Below are 18,037 nucleotides of genomic sequence, written 5' to 3' on the forward strand. Positions count from 1 at the left end.
TTTTTATTATTCCGTCCCTCTCTGTTAATATAAACCTACCAAAAAATGTTTAGACTGTTCATTTCTTTGTAAGGGGGTAAACTTACAAAATCAGCAGGGGATTAATTAGTATTTACCCCCACTGTACCTCATGAATCTGTGTGCCAAGTTGTCATCAACGCTAAATGTATTTACTTTGGACAATCTAAAACATATTTTGGGTTAGTTTAACACCTTTTTTTTAAACTTTATAATTCCATATGTGTTCTTTTATCATTCGGATGTCTTCAGTATTAATGTTGTACAATATTAAAAATAATAATAAATGTAAAGTAAAACCACTGAAGGAAATGGTGTCCTAACTATAAATGTATGTATTTTCAGAAAAAAAAGTCCAGCCGTTCATTTTCGCTAGTGGTTTGTCAACTTCCTGTGTTAAATATCCTTGCTGCTGATAAGGTGACGTGACCGATTGTGCCACAACTTGTTCAATGCTTTTCCTGTGGACTGCTTTTTTTCTTCTTCTTTCTTTTTTAACTCTTAGCCAAATTTTAGTTTCGACTTGCACGATATCAGCAGGGTAAGTAAGCTCTTCTACAGTCTGAACAGTAAATTTAAATGTAAATTTCTTTTGATTATTTTGTATCTGTTATTTTTTTGGGGGTTTTGTTGGAATAATTACACCCTGTGTGTGTGATCATGGTAACTCTGTAATGTAACATCTAACATGTAATGAGATATTATAACAGGGACACCAGAGTGCTTTTATAACACTTGGAAACTATGGAAAGATTAGAAGGGAAGAATGAAAATAAGGATTCCAGTTTTGATTAGCAGTACTGAGATCCATTTTGAAACCTTTGGGTGCCTCGTAGCACCAAAGTTTATTACTCAGAAATCAGAACATTAATGATTGATTAATTTTGAAATTTATGAATTTTAAATGTAACTCTGAAATAGCCCTTTAAACTCTAAGGATCATTACCAGTAAAATACTTGAGTTTCATGTCTTCATGTCATGTTTAAAATTCCCTTATTAACATTTAAATCTCATTTTATATGTATCTTGTCTCTTTTGCTTCCATACGTTCCAGACCAAGGAAGCTGTGAAGTTCGAAATTTTCACCTGGATTTTGAAAAGGCATCAAGATGAATGACACCTATAACTACTCGTTCTCTGATGACTACAATTACTCCATTGAAAATGACACTTGTGACCTTGGTTTGTCTGAAAAATCAAGGAGTTCCATTCAAACGGTGGCACTCGTGTTCTACTGCCTGACGTTTATCCTTGGAGTTCCTGGAAATGTCCTGGTAGTGTGGATTGCTGGTATAAAAATGAAGAAGACCATAAACACCATCTGGTTTCTGAACCTGGCCATCACAGACCTCCTGTGCTGCCTGTCTGTACCATTTACTGTGGCTGGAATCCTTCTGGGGAATCACTGGCCGTATGGAGATGCAATGTGCAAAGTGCTGCCCACGATCATTGTTGTCAACATGTTTACCAGCATTTTCACTCTGAACTTCATCAGCGTGGATCGCTTCATCCAGGTTGTCAAGCCTGTCTGGGCTCAGAACAATCGTACACTTGGATTAGCGTGGATCTGCTGTGCCATTGCATGGGCCCTGGCCACAATCCTCAGCCTGCCCACTATGATCATGCGAGAAACGTTCAACCTTGATGCCAACGTAACGATCTGCATGTTCAACAACATATTCGATACAGAAGAAGACGTCTGCAGCCCAGACTACACTAGTGCTTATAGGGCACTAACCATAACCCGGTTTGTGTTTGGCTTTCTTATACCACTTTTGTGCATTGTGTTTTGCTACACCGGGATCGCCCGTAGGGTTAGGAGCAGCAACTTTCGTGCAGGAAGGGCATTCCATATCATGATAGCTGTGGTGTTGGCATTTTTTTTCTCCTGGTTTCCCTACCATGTGGTGGATCTGCTGAACATTTATGGTGACAAACACAGTGCCATGCTGGCTAGAGAGATCGATACTTTGGTCATCTCTTTCGCGTACACCAACAGCTGCATGAACCCCATACTGTATGTGTTTATGGGGCAGGACTTTAAAGAAAAAGTGAAACTTTCATTAAGACGGGTATTCGAGAAAGCTTTCAGTGAAGATACAACACACTTGTCAGCTACTTCCAAAGGACAGCATACAAGCTTCACCAACTCCTCAGATGCTCAACTATAAAAGTTACATGATGCCCAGAGCATGTTTTTACTCTTACAGTACAGTCTAGTTTATGTTTATAGTATAGCATTAAGGGAAAACTACAAATGCAGAATTGGAGCACATTTTACTGAACTACACTTTTTTTTTGACTCTTAACTAATGCTCTTGATGTGTATCTTTTGCTTTTTACCTGCTATAAACTCTATTATTTTATGATCTTTGCTGCTGTGGTAAAGAAATAAAACATTGAAACGGATAAAAACTAGTTATAATTTTAACAAAATTACATTTACATTTGCCAGACGCCCTTATCCAGAGCGACTTACAACTGAGCAGGGGAGGGTTTTAGGGCTTTGCTCAAGGGCCCAGCAGTGGCAGCTTGGTGGTGGTGGGATTTGAACCTGTGATCTTCTGATCCAAAGCCCAATGTCTTAACCACTGAGCTACCACCACCTCAGATATTAGACCTCAGATTTCCACATAGATGCCATGCTGGCATTATAGATTCTTATCACTTGAGTAAAAAAGGTCATCAAACGACAGGATTTCTAAATTAGGAGCACTTATTTAGATGTTTGCATTCCTATTAAATGAACAACTGCAGTCATTAAGTTTGTCATGCAGAACAGCAAACACATCTGAGTCATGGTTTTATCAGATTCCAGGAGGGGAAGTTTCAATATTCATGAGGTACACTCAGCATTCTTGAACAGTTTTGTCAGACAGTGAGTATGTACAGTTTAGTCTGGAGCCTGATTCACCATGACTCAATTGATATAAAGGATGGATATAAAGATGATGAAGAATAGAAAATCTTTGCTTACTCAGGGCAGGTTTATTATCATTTTTTTCGTGTTTGTGTCAGAGTTGCATATTGCCGTATATTTTTGCACGTTTTATTTTTCTGACAGTCTCTCAGATCATGCTTGTGACGGTGAATGTATAATGTGCCTTAATGTTAATTATAGCACGGAAAGGAACTATGGAGTCCTACTATATTTTCTGTAATAACAAAACATGTATAAGTATTCAAGTGATCCATTGCAGTTTTTCACACAAACCAATTACCATTAATAAAAAAGGATGGGGGTGGGGGTGGGGGTGGGGGAAGGAAATAGATGATGGTGCAGAATAGTCCTTTAAAACTAGATGAAGTGAAAATGGAGAAAAACGGCATGCAAATTTGTTATTCTGATTGTGACATGAAACCATTGCAAGCATTTTAACGTGTCTGTTTCACTATGACTTTGTCAACTACATAAGGAAACGACACTTAAAAAGAGACAGATTAACTAATGGCTGCATTCCTCAAAAGTTTATGTTGCAAGTATGTAGCCTATGTTGGCAAAAACTTTTAGTGATCAGTTATTATTGGCCACTGCAACATTTGATGGTTTTCACCTCTTGACCACCACACACATTCCGTACTGCTTCAGTGAACTTTTGGCAACCATGACCCTATTGCTGGTACATCGGTTGCCCTTCGTCGGACCACTTTTAGTTGGTAATAACCATCACTTCCCACTAGTCCTGACATGTTTGAGATGCTCTAATTTAAACCTATTTTTCCACCTTGTAACACATTAATTGTGTGAATTAACTGTTGACTTGCTGCTTAATATACCTCTGATTATCTTGTTTCAGTGGCACCTGCCAAGTGAACGTTATTCACTTTTCTTGTCAGTGATTTTAATGTTCTGGCTGTTTGGTTGGTGTATGACTGATTGAAACATTAAGGGGTCACAATGGATTTCTTCAATTTAGAATTTTTGTTTCATTAGGCAGCTTGTCAATAAGGAAATAATGATTTGCTAAAAATGTATTTTGTTTTTGTGAATGCTTTAGAAGCCACAGTTAAACTTCTTCCTAATCCATGCTTAAACAACTATTGAAAACATCTGTTATTAAGCATGCCACAGTGGATTAGAGGGAAGTTCTTTTTTTTTTTTTTTTTTGTTGTCAGTGAATAATTTTTGCCTATGTAGCTTTTGTATTTCTGTAAAATACTGAATTGTGAAATGGTGTCTTGTAACAGAAATATGTGAAAGCACAACCACATTACACATCCTGGCTTTATTATTTTATCCTTTTATTCATTTATTATTTATCAGTTTCATAAAATGTATAGTTGCATATAATACAATTTATAGTTAACTGACATACTTATAAAATATTTACTTTTTAAGTAAAATCAGTATTGAAAGAAAGGAATAAGACAATAGAAAGAAAAGGAAAAAGGAAATAACATTATTACAATGAATAAATTAGTATTCAGTGTATAAAATCTGGACACAGGAGACATTTTTTTATTCACATACTGTCCAGTATCCCTTTGACAGAAGTAGAAAGTGATATGGTCTTCTGTTTTTGTGACTCACCCGCTTGAAAGTTCAATGTGTTGTGGATTTTGAAATGCTATTTAGGTTAACATGGTTGTGGTTAAATAGTTATTTAACTTTTCAAAGATAGATATATATAAAAATAGATAAAAAATCTAGATAAAAAATAGATAAAAAATCTAGATAAAAAATAGATAAAAAATCTTGGGTGCAAAAAAAATACCAAGAGATCACCAGTTTTTGAATTACTCAAAACATTATTCTATACAGCAGCGTGTGGATGTATTGTATATTCTGTAACGCTCCATTTATTCATTTTATTCATTAATTTTTTATTTTATTTAAGAGCTTCAAACTGTTGCACTTTGGAAGGGGCTTATAAATCGCTAGATCATTACTTCTATATAGGTCACATTTATGGCATGAGGTTCCTAAATGGACTAGGGTCAGTAATGTCAAAGAAATTCTTGTAAATAAATCATAGTATTATGATGAAAAAGGAAAAAAGAAAAAAAAATCATAATTGCATTGGTTTTTGCACTGCCTTGATGAAACAAACATAGAATGACAAGTTTAGAAATTATGTTCAATGTTCAAATGAATTGCAGTATTCCCATCTGTATATGCTTCACTTTATTCATATTTTATTATTTGGTTATTGATATATATTATTGCATGCAACGATTGCTTCATTGTAAATGCTGATTGGGTGTTATTGAAACACAAATAAACTTGATTAAAACAATCATTAATGTAAAACAAACAAAACACAGTACTTTGCGCACAGTTTGACTCTTATGTATCATCCACTGGGTGTCACCAAAACACAAATATGTAAACTTTAATTATTTTCTGCTTTGCCAAGCAATTGCATTGGTAAAATGTTGTTTAGATTATTTATTATAAAACCAGAATTCTGTTGTTAGTAATGTGTGCTTTCATGGGAAAGCACACAGGAAATCTATTTATATTTTATAATTAGAATGGCTCTTCTTGGCCGAAAGTGACTTCCACTTCCTCCTCTACCAAATTGTTTAAGTTCCTGTTTCTAATACATTTTCTGCCCCTTGTCAGTGCTTACTTTACATAAAAGTTTCTGGTCTGTTTTGCTGATGAAGCTCAGCAAAAAAAAAAAGAAAAAAAAAAGCAAAAAAAAAAAAAAAAAAAAAAAAAATGAAAACATAAATATTTAAAATAGAATATTTTAAGAAAGCTTGAAAAAAGAAAGATTGCAACTAAGTAGAGTTTTTTTCCTGGTTTCTAAAGTTTAGTGTATACAGTTGTGTTCTATTAATCCTATATTCTTTTGTTAATTTTTTTTCTGTTTGTATGCACAGTGTCTTGCATAACTATTCATCCCTTTTGTACTTTACACATTTTGTAGACACAATATTACTAAATTGAATATGAATAAATAAAAAGTAATATAATTACAAAAAATGTAAATGCGTAATTATTGACCACTCAGCATATGCTGTCAAAACCCTACATTTGTGCCATTAGACACACAGCTAAATTATAAACACACATTTCACAGTGTAGGTTTATTTGTAAACTTGTTTACTTGACAAGAATTTAATAAGTTTTCAATCTAAATGCATTATCTTCCATGTCAAAATGATGACATATACAGCCATGTGTTAAATAAAGTAAATCCTCTTTTAATACAATGGTTTTACATATAAATTAGGGGTGTAACGTATAAATATTCGAACCGGAATTTTTCGGTACAGGACTTTCAGTTTGTGTACTGAATGCAATCCTTTTTACGTGCGGAACAAAGTTAAAATCTGAGTTCCCTCAGGAAGTGGCCGACCGCAAGTTTATTTAGTCTCCGTCTTGTACTTTGAGTGCATTTTTAAAATTATTATTATTAAAATTAAAAACATACATAACAGTGCCAGGGGTATAAAGAGAAACTACAGTTAGTGCAGTGTCACTGTGGCTACTCGCTCCGTACCGGAAATAAGATTTGTTTTGTGCATGCATTAAAAAGCTAAAGAGTCCATAGTACTAGCGTTAGCTGCTGATCAGGAAGTGGCTATCGGCTAATGCTAGTGCTATGGATTCATCAGAATTTTATGTACAGCTTCAAGAATTTTTCTTAAAAGAAGAAAATCCTGACAATTTCGAGGGAGTGAATGTGTCAGGGAACCACCAGCTTCGCCTCTCCTGCACACCCCGCCTTCACAGAGCCAATCTCTTTTATACTAACTACCACGGATATTCCCCTTGGGCCTCTGCTTCCCTTTCTGACTGTGTGGGCCTCGCCCTCCTCGGGCGTACCACGGATATTCTTTCCCTATCATTGGCTACGGGTTTCTCTGAACTATATTGACTTCACCGGTATTCTAGCATTCACTCTCGCATACATTCACGGCTTCCGCCTATGTTTGCCCTGGCGTAACAGGATGAATAAAGGATGGAAGGAATGAAGACATTTGTTAAAATATGCTGAAATAAGCAAAACAGTTAGGTAGAACATATCTATAGTAAATTAAATAGTAAATGTAAAACACGCACACTGAACTGTGAATTTTGTGTACTGTTACAACCCCTAATATAAGAACATAATAGAAATCATCTGGTCTTGAGCAGGCCTTAAAATGAGGTAAATACAACCATATATAAACATATATACAGTACAGACCAAACGTTTGGACACACAACTTTTGGTCTGTACTGTATATATATTATATATACAGTACAGACCAAAACTTTATATATATTATATATACAGTACAGACCAAAAGTTTGGACACACCTGCTCATTCAAAGAGTTCTCTTTATTTTCATGACTATGAAAATTGTAGAGTCACACTGAAGGCATCAAAACTATGAATTAACACATGTGGAATTATATACATAACAAAAAAGTGTCATATTAAAATATGTCATATTGTAGGTTCTTCAAAGTAGGCATCAAGAGAATGCCAAGAGTGTGCAAAGCAGTCATTTAAGCAAAAGGTGGCTACTTTGAAGAACCTACAATATGACATATTTTCAGTTGTTTCACACTTTTTTGTTATGTATATAATTCCACATGTGTTAATTCATAGTTTTGATGCCTTCAGTGTGACTCTACAATTTTCATAGTCATGAAAATAAAGAAAACTCTTTGAATGAGCAGGTGTGTCAAAACTTTTGGTCTGTACTGTATATGACAACAAATTTTGTCCAAGATTTAGCTGTCAGACAGATGGAATCACACATGACTCTAGAATACACTGATATACAAAAGACTATATATACAAAACACAATTTCAAGAAAAAAAAGAGGTCAATTCAATTATTGCAAGTTGCCCAGGTCCTGTGGCTGCACAACAAGCTCAAATAATCACCATTCCTTCACAGTGCTTGTCAGGTAGTATGAGGTGTTATTGCTAATATGCTGTGTATAGTGTTCACCAAACATGGTGCTGTGCATTAAGGACAAACCTCTACCGTTTGGTCTCATCTGTCCAAAGGACATTGTTCCAGAAGTCTTGTGGTTTGTTTAGATACAACTTTGCAAATCTAAGCTGTGCTGCCATGTTCTTTTAGAGGGAAAAGGCTTTCTCTTGGCAACCCTTTAAAACAAACCTTAGTAGTTCAGCCTTATTTCAATTGTGCTGTCATGAACTTGCACATTTAACATGCATATTTTTTATCTCTTAATTCATCTGTTATTTATCAGTTTCATGAAATGTATAGTTAGCTGACATTAATAAAAATAACTTTTTCGGTACACATTATATTATTTTAATGAAGAAATGATCTGAAATTAGTATTCAGTGGAAAGTGATATGGTCTTCTGCTCTTGTGACTTATCCTCTTCAAAAGTTCAATATGTTGTGGATTTTAAAATTCTATTCAGGTTATCATAGTCGTGGTATAATAGTTATTGCTATTAGTTATTGTTATTGGTATTATAGTTATGTGCTGTCCTGAACTTGCACATTTAACATGCTGTGTTTTTTTTTAGCAATTTTTGTAAATATCTGAGAGATGTACACAATGTTCCTCATTGTCAAATGCTGAATTTTAAATTGCGGAGTTTTAAGTTGTTAAGTTGTTTTAAGTAGTCTTTGAAGTCTAGTAACAACAATTGTCTTCTGAAAATAATTTTTTATAGATGGATGTGATTGAAAGTTGATGTGATTGAATGCTTAAGACATATGCATTTATGTATATACACATAATAACCACTTTTTTCATCAAATTTAACTTTATAATTTCTCTATAACTCTATAATTTCTCACTTATTTTCTAAGCAAAGTCATTCATAATACTGGCTAGGATCAACTACAGTTAGAATACAGAGAGAGCACACTTATTATCCCTAATAATTTAGTTATGTGGCATGACCTGAAATGCTATTTTAGTTGAAGATAGAGTTCCAAAGCTGGATAAAATGCCCAACTCATATGGCCCTTTCTTAAAGAGGTGTAGGACTTGTGTATTTTCGTTGCTCTTGTTTTAATCTTTGTTAGGATCTCAGAATACAGTATATTAATTAAACGCTGGTCATTCAGAACAAAGATTTGCATGCATATAATAGATTTTTTTTTTAGCTTATGCTATATTTTCTTCATATCCAGGGAGCAAAAACCAAACATGAGTCAAATCAGAATTGAGTTTTCTATTTTAATGTATTTTTCATTTCCTCTGTATTCATACTTCCATTCCCAGTCTGACTCTGGATCTGCAGTCTCTGGATCCACTCCTTACGTAACCTGTGGAGAGTCAGAGCAAAATTATCAAAATGTGATGAATAACTTGAATGTTGGCATAACGTGATAGCAAAATAAGAATATTTATTTATATATTGGTATGTATAATTTTTATAGGATGTCAGGTTAATTTATAGTGATATGTAAAGTTACAATATCAAATGTTACTTATTACAATGAAAAAGTAAAAAAAAAAAATAAAATTCAAGTTTGCACCTCATTGCCCCCAACCATAAAGCCACAATTTATTTTTACTGTCTCTGTATTGTTTTTTTTGTAGGTAGACTTAACATTTTATCCTCATTCAGCCATTGTTACTCCAAACCGTAACCCTGATTAAGCAAGGCTCAGGAGATTGCATTCAGACCCCAAATTACAATCAGCCTCCAGTCCTACTTTAAAGGATTTACACTTTATGTAGCTCCTCTTCTAATAGACCCATGGATTTGCCCTGAAACTGGTTGTATTGGATCAGCATAAACAATCTATACATTCTTTATAAACTCAGAAACTTCCCATATATTAGCAAGAGGAACAATGCACAGGGATTAGTGTGTGTTTGTATCACTGCATTTGTTAATCCATACCAACCTTATAGAACAGAAGGAAATGCTGTATCTAGACTCAAAAAAATATATGGTATACTATTACATCCAACAGCCCCAAACAAAAGACAGAGGGCAAAAAAATCTGTTAGTGTTTTGTTCAGATTATAATTAATAATACTGCCATATATATTATTGTCATATATTGTCATATTTACAGATTTACATTGCTGTTACTTTGATATATACCATCATTTTTATTAGCATACTGCTAAACACAAATACTAAATTTTATTGTAAAGTAATGCATTGGAACTACATGCACAATTACAGGTAGTCCCTGAGTTATGATGGTTTTAATTATGATTTTTTGATCATGCACTTACAATAGCAATACAACAAAATTGTTAAAAAATATCATATGGCAGGCAAACGTAGCAGTGTATATGCTGCATGATATGTTAGGACGCTGCCAGGATGTACAAATACCCCGATTTGTGTGATGCCTTACTCTCACTAGCGGTGATTTTTTTCTGTGTTTTTGGTGTTTCAATGCCCAATTTTAGCTGTAATCTCTTTCCTTTTTACTGCGTCGATGAACACTGCAACAGAGTGCATCCAGCTCCGTCCTCCACTGCCGAACCGGTGCTCATCCACACGCCGACTACAATAAATATATATACTGTAAAGTTTATACATTATGGTACTGTAAATTGTTCTTTTTTGCAAAAAATATATACTGCAGGGGTCTAGTGGTTAGGATGCGACGCTGTCACTGCTGGTCAGGGACCAACCACAGCCATTAGGGTTGCACAAGCCTTAGTGCCGGTCCCAAGCCCGGATAAATGGGGAGGGTCGCGTTAGGAAGGACATCCAGCGTAAAAACATGTGCCAAATCAAACATGCGGATGGTCCGCTGTGGAGACCCCTAAAGGGAGAAGCCGAAAGAAAGTTTATATACTGCAGTTTGTTAAATTAATAACCAATTATAGTATACTACCCCATACTGATAACCATTCTGTAAGACTCCTGGGTAGGCTAGGCCATGCCTAGGCTTACAATATTTTCAAGTTACGATGGGGTCCTCTTTACGCATCTCCATCATAAGCTGGTGACTACCTGTATTTAATAAGAACATGGAAAACATGGAAAAAGCTTTAACTGAGGAAAACTTCCATTTTGAAGAAAAATTAAGGTAATTTTGAATTTGATGGCTGTAGCACGATAAAATAAAGGAATTGGGCAGGGTCAACAAAAGTCTGTAAAAAGTAAGTGTTATTAAAATTAAACAGTTGGACAAGCATTTTGAACTAATTAGGTTAATTGACAAGTCAGTCGGATGGTACTGTATAAATAGTGCCTCTTAGAGAGGCAGAGACTCTCAAAAGTAATGATGGGCAGGACATTGTGGGACAATTTCAGTATAATGTGTCTCAACATAAAAATGCAAAACAGTTGAATATCTCATTATTTCTAGTACATAATATTATTAGAAGTTTCCACAGATCTGGAGAAATCTCTTTGCACAAAGGAACAAACAAAAAAGGCCCAATGTCGTGATTTTGTAATGAAAGTCATTGCAGGGTCTCATTAACACCTCCAGAAATTATTTTTTTTATTATTGTCTGTAAACATAGTTTGCAATGTCATCCACAAACGCAGGGTAAGTCTCAATCATGCAGAGAAGAAGGCGAGCATGATCCAGAAATGCCACCATCCCCTCTGAGCCAAAGCTCATTTAAAATGTAACGAGGCAAACTGGAACATTTTACTTTGTTTTGGAAACCATGGACACAATGTTCTCTGGACTAAAGAGGAGTGGGAGGAGTGGGGCTATTTATCAGTGCTCAGTTCAAGAAGCCACATCTCTGATGGCATGGGGGTACATTAGTAACTGTGGAATGGACAGCTGGCACATTTGGATAGGCTCCATCAGTGCTGAACCGTATATAAAGGTTTTAGAGCAACATATGCTTCCATCTAAAAATGTCTTTATCAGGGAAGTCTTCACATAATTGAAGAAAACAATGCTAACTGCATACTTTATCTATTACAATTACATGACTGAAGTTGAAGAGTCAGGGTGCTGAGCTGGCCTACCTGTAGTCTAGATCTTTCACCATTTGTAAACATTTGGTGCATCATGAAACAAAAGAGGAAAAAAAAAGGACACCCATGTTGAGCAGCTACAATCTTGTATCAGACACATGTGAGACAACATTTCTCTCCCTAAACTTCTGGTCTCCTCACTTTCCCCAGGTATATGAACAGAAGATGTGATGCTACACAGTGATCAAGTATTTTGAGACCTGTTGCAGCCATTAAAATTCAAAATGACCTTATTTCTTACTTAAAATTGTGTATTTTTTCAGTTTAAACATTTCATATGTTTTTTTTGTTTTATTGCTAATATAATATGGATTCATGAGATTTTAAAATCATTGTATTCTGTTTTTTTTTGCATTCTACAAAGTGTCCCAACTTTTTAAATTTAGGGTTGTATTTTAATAAACTAAATGACAATTGAACAGTAGCAGCTTCTGACCATTAAATGTTGGCAGATTCTGGGTCAAATTGTTGGCTATATAACCATACTATTAGTGATTTCTAGTAGTCTAGAAGTCTAGTCTGGTGAGACCTGCTATGTTGTACGGTTTAGCGACAGTGGCATTGACTAAAAAACAGGAGGTGGAGCTGGAGGTAGCAGAGCTGAATATGTTCAGATTTTCATTGGAAGTGACGAGGATGGACATGATTTGAAATGAGTTTATCAGATGGACAGTGCATGTAGGATTGAGATGGTTTGGACAGAGGAGCAACACGGGGTACATTAATAGGAAAATACTGAGGATGGAACCACCAGAAAGGAGGAAATTAGGAAGACCAAGGAGAAGGTTTATGGATGTGGTGAGGGAAGACATGCAGGTAGTTGGTTTGAAAGAAACAAATCTAGAGAACTTTTCAAAATTAGGGTTGTATTTTAATAAGCTAAATGACAATTGAACAGTAGCAGCTCCTGACCATAAATGTTGGTGAGGCAGTTTTCTGGGTCATATTGTTGGCTATATACCCATACTATGAGTGATTTCTAGTAATCTAAGATTTACATTCAAATGACTGAACAGATGCAGAACAAGTTTGGAAAAGGTATAGTGTTATTGTGTAATTCAGTCTGATAGTGGCTCTCTAATATTGATTGGATGGTTTGACATATATACATACATATAATGTTATCTTAAAATGCAAAAAATAATGTAGTATTTACTGTGTTTGAGAAGTGATTTAGAATAATACAAATTGGGGATAAATTCAGGAGAGGAAAAGAAAGCCAAACAACACTGGGGTTGTTGAAGGTTTATGTCTCAAAAACCTACAAAGTAAATACATTTTGAGAGGATGTTTTTTTCTCTACTTTCTTATTGCGGTTTTGCACTCCAACACACTAGATCTCATCTAACTATATCTTGTTCAAGCATGGTTAGTTTCATTGCACAGCTGAGATTTGCTAAATGGTTTTTGCATATTTCTTTTTTAAAGTTCTTTATCTGGCACACACCTACGCTACTATTTTAAACCTCAAAACAAGAAGGGCAAAATCAGATCTTCTTGTGGTTCTTAATTATGGCACTTCATTTCCATTTTTGACCAAAAATTCACATTGGAAAATTGTGAGGCCCTGTTAATATTATTTGATATAAACTGGAGAAGAGGTGGTGAAGGTGGAGGAGTTCAGGTACCTGGGGTTAACAGTGCAAAGTAATGTGAAGAAAAGAGTGCAGGCAGGGTGGAGTGGGTTGAGAAGAGTGGCAGAAGTGATTAATGATAGAAGGGTATCTGCAAGAGTGAAAGGGAAAGTTTATAGGACTGTGGTGAGACCTGCAATGTTGTATGGATTAGAGACAGTGGCATTGAGTAAAAGACAGAAGATGGAGCTGGAGGTAGCAGAGCTGAAGCTGTTGAGGTTTTTGTTGGGAGTGATGAGGATGGACAGGATTAGAAATTAGTATATTAAGGACAGCGCAACTGTACATCAGTAGGAGAATGCTGAGGATGAAATTACCAGGAAGGAGAAAAAGAGAAAGGCCAAGGAGGAGGTTTAGGGATGTGTTGAGACACGCAGGTAGTTGGTTTGAAAGAAACAGAGGACGAGGGGGTATGGAAACGGATAAGTCGTTGTGGTGACCCCTAATGGGAGAACCTGAAAAAAGAAGAAACTGATCTTCGGCCACTGTTCTCTTATGTTCCAGTTTCTCTCATGGAAAATTTGTCACATCCCACATAATAATTTAGTACTTATATAATGCAATATAATGTAATATATATTTATTTAATTCATCACTGTGAAAACAAGTTTTAGGTCAGGGCTACGGTTAGGGGTTAATTTTAGATTTAGGGTTAGGGACTAAAGTTAGGGTTAGGGTTTAGGTGTAGAGAGTTAGGGGATGGTTTGGGGTTATGTTGAGGGATTGGAGTTAGGGGGTATGTTTTGAAGTTAGGTTTAGAGTTTAAGGATTGGGGTTGGAGTCAGGGTTGCACATTATACATTTATATCTTTATAATTATGTTTAATGTTGTAGTATGTACAGATTATTATTATTTTATTTATTTATTTTTACATATAAAATAAAATAAAAATTTAAATTTAAAATTATCACCATATGTGTCATTCATGCTTATAAAATTTGTTCATTGTCATGCGCTTCTATAAGACACAATAAACACATTATTTAAAAAAGTATATATAGGATACTTGATACATTTTGGTAATAATGAAGCTCAAGTTTTGTTCTCAAATAACATAACTAATAAAGGCTGCTTGCTAGCTAGTTATTTTCTTTTTTAAATCAGGAAAACAGTAGCCTAATGGTTAATTAAGATAATGTGCAAAACCCACTATTATTCGAAAACAGTTGAAGATATGCCTGAGGAATTTGTGAATATAAAGTGAAAGCAAGAACTACTGAAAATCTGCTTTTGTCAAAAAAAAAGTCTAAATCTCCTTCCATCTTCCCTTGCAGTCTTAACCGTATTCATTCACTGCACATGGGGCTCCAGAAGCTGAATCATTTTTCACAATAATCTCCAATTTTGATTTAATAGACAGGGGTTTTCTTGGTAATCACCCCTGCCAGACAAAGAAAGGTCTCTGTGACAGAAACAAAGAATCCATTTTGATAAAGAACCATTTCTCCCCTATGGAAAAGTCATTTAGGTTGAGCCCTAGCACTCAGTGTGGCAAGGCCATACATACTTTGATAAAGCACTCCTCTTCATTCGAGCTTCCTCTTTCCCAGTCATCTGATGGTGTCTCTCAATCTTCTGCTCCCAAAACTTCTGGAGCTTTTGTTTGTCATGAATCCGAGCCAAATTCATCGCCTGCATGGATGGGAGCAAAATGTTTTAGGGTGACAAATAGACACAAGAAGGCTGCTCAAACCCTGCTCTATTGCTACGGATGGAGGCGTTTGTATCGAGCGGCCATAATGCCTCAGGAGCCGCTTTGGCTTTATATATAGGCAAACTGTTTTCGAGTTTTCACATGGATCCAATTTTTACTAGAGTAATAAAATCAGCAGTAAAATAAGACCAATAAAACAATTCCGTTCCAAATGTTTTAAAGCTATTAAAAAGTGACTTAGCTTGCATGCTGGTGTACTTTGTCAAGCCTGTAAGGCTTTACATTAAAGCCTACAATTGTGTAATGTGTATATATATATATATATATATATATATATATATATATATATATATATATATACCGTGGTTGGAATCTCGTGCCCCCGGTTTATCGCGGAATTGAATTTACCACGTAACTAATTTGTTTTAAAACTAATAGGGAATGTCTCTAGGTTACATATGTAACCCTAGTTCCCTGAGGGTATGAGACACTGTGTCACAACGCGGCAGCGTTGTTCATGCTCTGAAATAATCTGTGCAATCAGTCAAAATTGGAGGTAGACTGTCACCGTCAGGGTGACGTCACGACCATGAAGCTATAAAACGCACATGGAGTAAAGCTGGTGCCAGCTTCTGTAAAGGAGCAGTGTGGCGTAGAGACGCAGCATCTCGTTCCCTCAGCGATAGCGTCAATAATCCATCTGCTAAGAGACTGCTTATGAACAAGGACTGTTCCTAACTTCCTCCAAGGGCTTATCCTGTGAGCAGTAAATCATCTACTCTCCTCAGAGAGCAGATAGCCAGCAAGAACGCAGTCTTAATTGAAAGGTGCCTCCATGAAGCCTCTGCCAAAGGCTCGAAGGGGGGCTCAGATAGAGCCTCCGGCACAATGGCCAGATCCCCCCAAGCACTCTAGGTCGCACTAGGCCTCGGCCTCCGGGTGCCACGGAGAAAACGCATCAGGAGTGGGTCTCTGTCCAATGAATTCCCCACCACGGAGGCATAATACGACGAAATGGTGGACGCGTAGACTTTAAGAGTGAAAGGAACCAACCGTTGCGAACTGTTCCTGCAAGAACTTCAGCACTGAACCAATCGCACCACACAATGAAGAGGTGCCATCTCGTGGCATTCAAACTCCTCGTAGAGGAGTATGGTTGTGTATGGTTTCACTAATAATAAACATGCATCTAAATTTGTCAATGCCCATGTTGATTAGAGTATTAAAAACTTAAATAAAAAAAGTATTAATTTAAAATAAAAGATAAAAAAAGTTTAATTTTTTGATTAAATGATTAAGTTGCGACTAATCATGAGTTATGTATATATAATATGATTATTACAAACAGTCCATTTGTACAAAACTTTATTCAAGTCAAAAGAAATATATAATAAATACATTCAAAATAATCATTGCTACTCTTTTTAACTACAGTGATCTAAAAAACATTGTTGCAGCCAAGAGCTCCTATTTCAATACTCCAATAACAACAACATTGGCAGATCGGATAATTAAGTCACTGAATTGGGAGATGGAGGTATTCCTAAAAAAGTGGTCTTTGAGTGTGTGCTTGTTTGTGAACCTTATTGTACAATACAAGCATTAATTCTTTTAACATTTGCTTTCATTAATCCAAACCAAGCACACATTTGATCTCTCACAAACAAGAATTTCTTCCTTAACAGGCTCTCAGTCACTAGTGCACATATTAACCACAGAGCTATTGACTGCCACCATTTATTATTAAATAAAATCTTACTGATAAGACATGGCACCTACCTTTGTGCTAATTCTTGCCTGAGTCACAGTGCATTGATGCGACGCAGAATCCAGAAAGAACCCAATAAAGCATTTGGCACTGAAAACAAAAAGGATGACGCACAGAGATTTTGGAAAGACATTGGGCCTATCTGTGCAGGCTTGTTCATGTGTGTCTATCCACACGGGTCACAGGCAGCTTTTTGGACACGTTACAGAACAATAATGCTAAAAGCCGTACCCCCACCAGAGCTGGGGGCTATGGGTGACCGAGCGGAACGCCAGGCAGGCTGTGCCACAGAGCATCTGATGATGACAGGAAGATTAAACAGAACATGGTTGGTCCTTTCAGGATTTAGACACATCTCTCTCTCTCTCTCTCTCTCTCTCTCTCTCTCTCTCTCTCTCTCTCTCTCTCTCTCTCTCTCAATTACTCACTCTTGCACATTGGTCATTAAATATTGTGTCTCAATATGCTTTTTTGCTGTTAAGATTAGAGGACAGACTGACAAATTATACTTAACGATCCATTAGTGAAAGCATAGATACAGACAGTGTCAAAATCCTACGCACTTAAAAGTAGAAGAATCTGGCCAAACAATTTATTCAGGCTTTAAAGAGGGAATAAGTAAATGATTTAAAATAATAAAAAGAAGTAGTTTTTGTGTGTAAAAGTAGCTTTTAATACTTATTATTGTTACTGCATTGTGTATGCCCTTTGTTAGTGAAAACAACATTCAATTTCAACAAATTTGTTAATTGCATAATTTTGCTAATTAATCCTGCCAATAACCGACATGTATAATTAATTATACATGTCGAAGAAAATAATTGGACTTCCTGCCTAGCCAGGTTTATGAACTACTTGAATGAACTAGTCCAACCTGATATTATTAAAAGAAAGCAGGCTAGTAGGTTAATGTTAGCAAATTTGTAAAACTTACTGTGGTGCACCTTATGCCCAAGTGCAAGTATGTCCATCTTTAAGTTCAACTGCTACTGGTTTAGGACTGCAGTTGCCATGAACAGTTTTTGCATTCAAATTTTCATCAGTGGACAGTTGATAACCTCAACAATGATGGAACTATAATGAATAAATATTCAATGTCACCA

General features: G+C 35.8%; 1 protein-coding gene and 1 long non-coding RNA gene across 2 annotated transcripts; one reads left to right on the plus strand and one right to left on the minus strand.

Moving 5' to 3' along the window:
- The first annotated feature begins 303 nt into the window (after window positions 1-303).
- On the plus strand, window positions 304-2,377 carry LOC124393636 (C3a anaphylatoxin chemotactic receptor). The gene is made up of 2 exons (XM_046861581.1): window positions 304-559; window positions 1,074-2,377. Exon 2 carries the CDS (start codon window positions 1,129-1,131, stop codon window positions 2,188-2,190), a length of 1,062 nt encoding a protein of 353 aa, XP_046717537.1. The 5' UTR covers window positions 304-559; window positions 1,074-1,128; the 3' UTR covers window positions 2,191-2,377.
- A 6,740-nt stretch (window positions 2,378-9,117) lies between these two features.
- Window positions 9,118-17,248, minus strand: LOC124393894. Its single transcript, XR_006927404.1, has 3 exons — window positions 16,946-17,248; window positions 15,020-15,144; window positions 9,118-9,226 (listed from the first exon to the last, which is right to left on the minus strand). It is a non-coding gene; the product is annotated as an uncharacterized LOC124393894 (long non-coding RNA).
- Between the last annotated feature and the right edge of the window lie 789 nt (window positions 17,249-18,037).

The sequence above is a fragment of the Silurus meridionalis genome, chromosome 11 (assembly GCF_014805685.1).
Source record: "Silurus meridionalis isolate SWU-2019-XX chromosome 11, ASM1480568v1, whole genome shotgun sequence".
In the NCBI taxonomy this organism is placed as follows: Eukaryota; Metazoa; Chordata; class Actinopteri; order Siluriformes; family Siluridae; genus Silurus; species Silurus meridionalis.

Excerpts from the sequence above, each read along its gene's own strand:
- LOC124393636 (XM_046861581.1), top strand. The coding sequence starts at position 1,129 with ATGAATGACACCTATAACTACTCGTTCTCTGATGACTACAATTACTCC.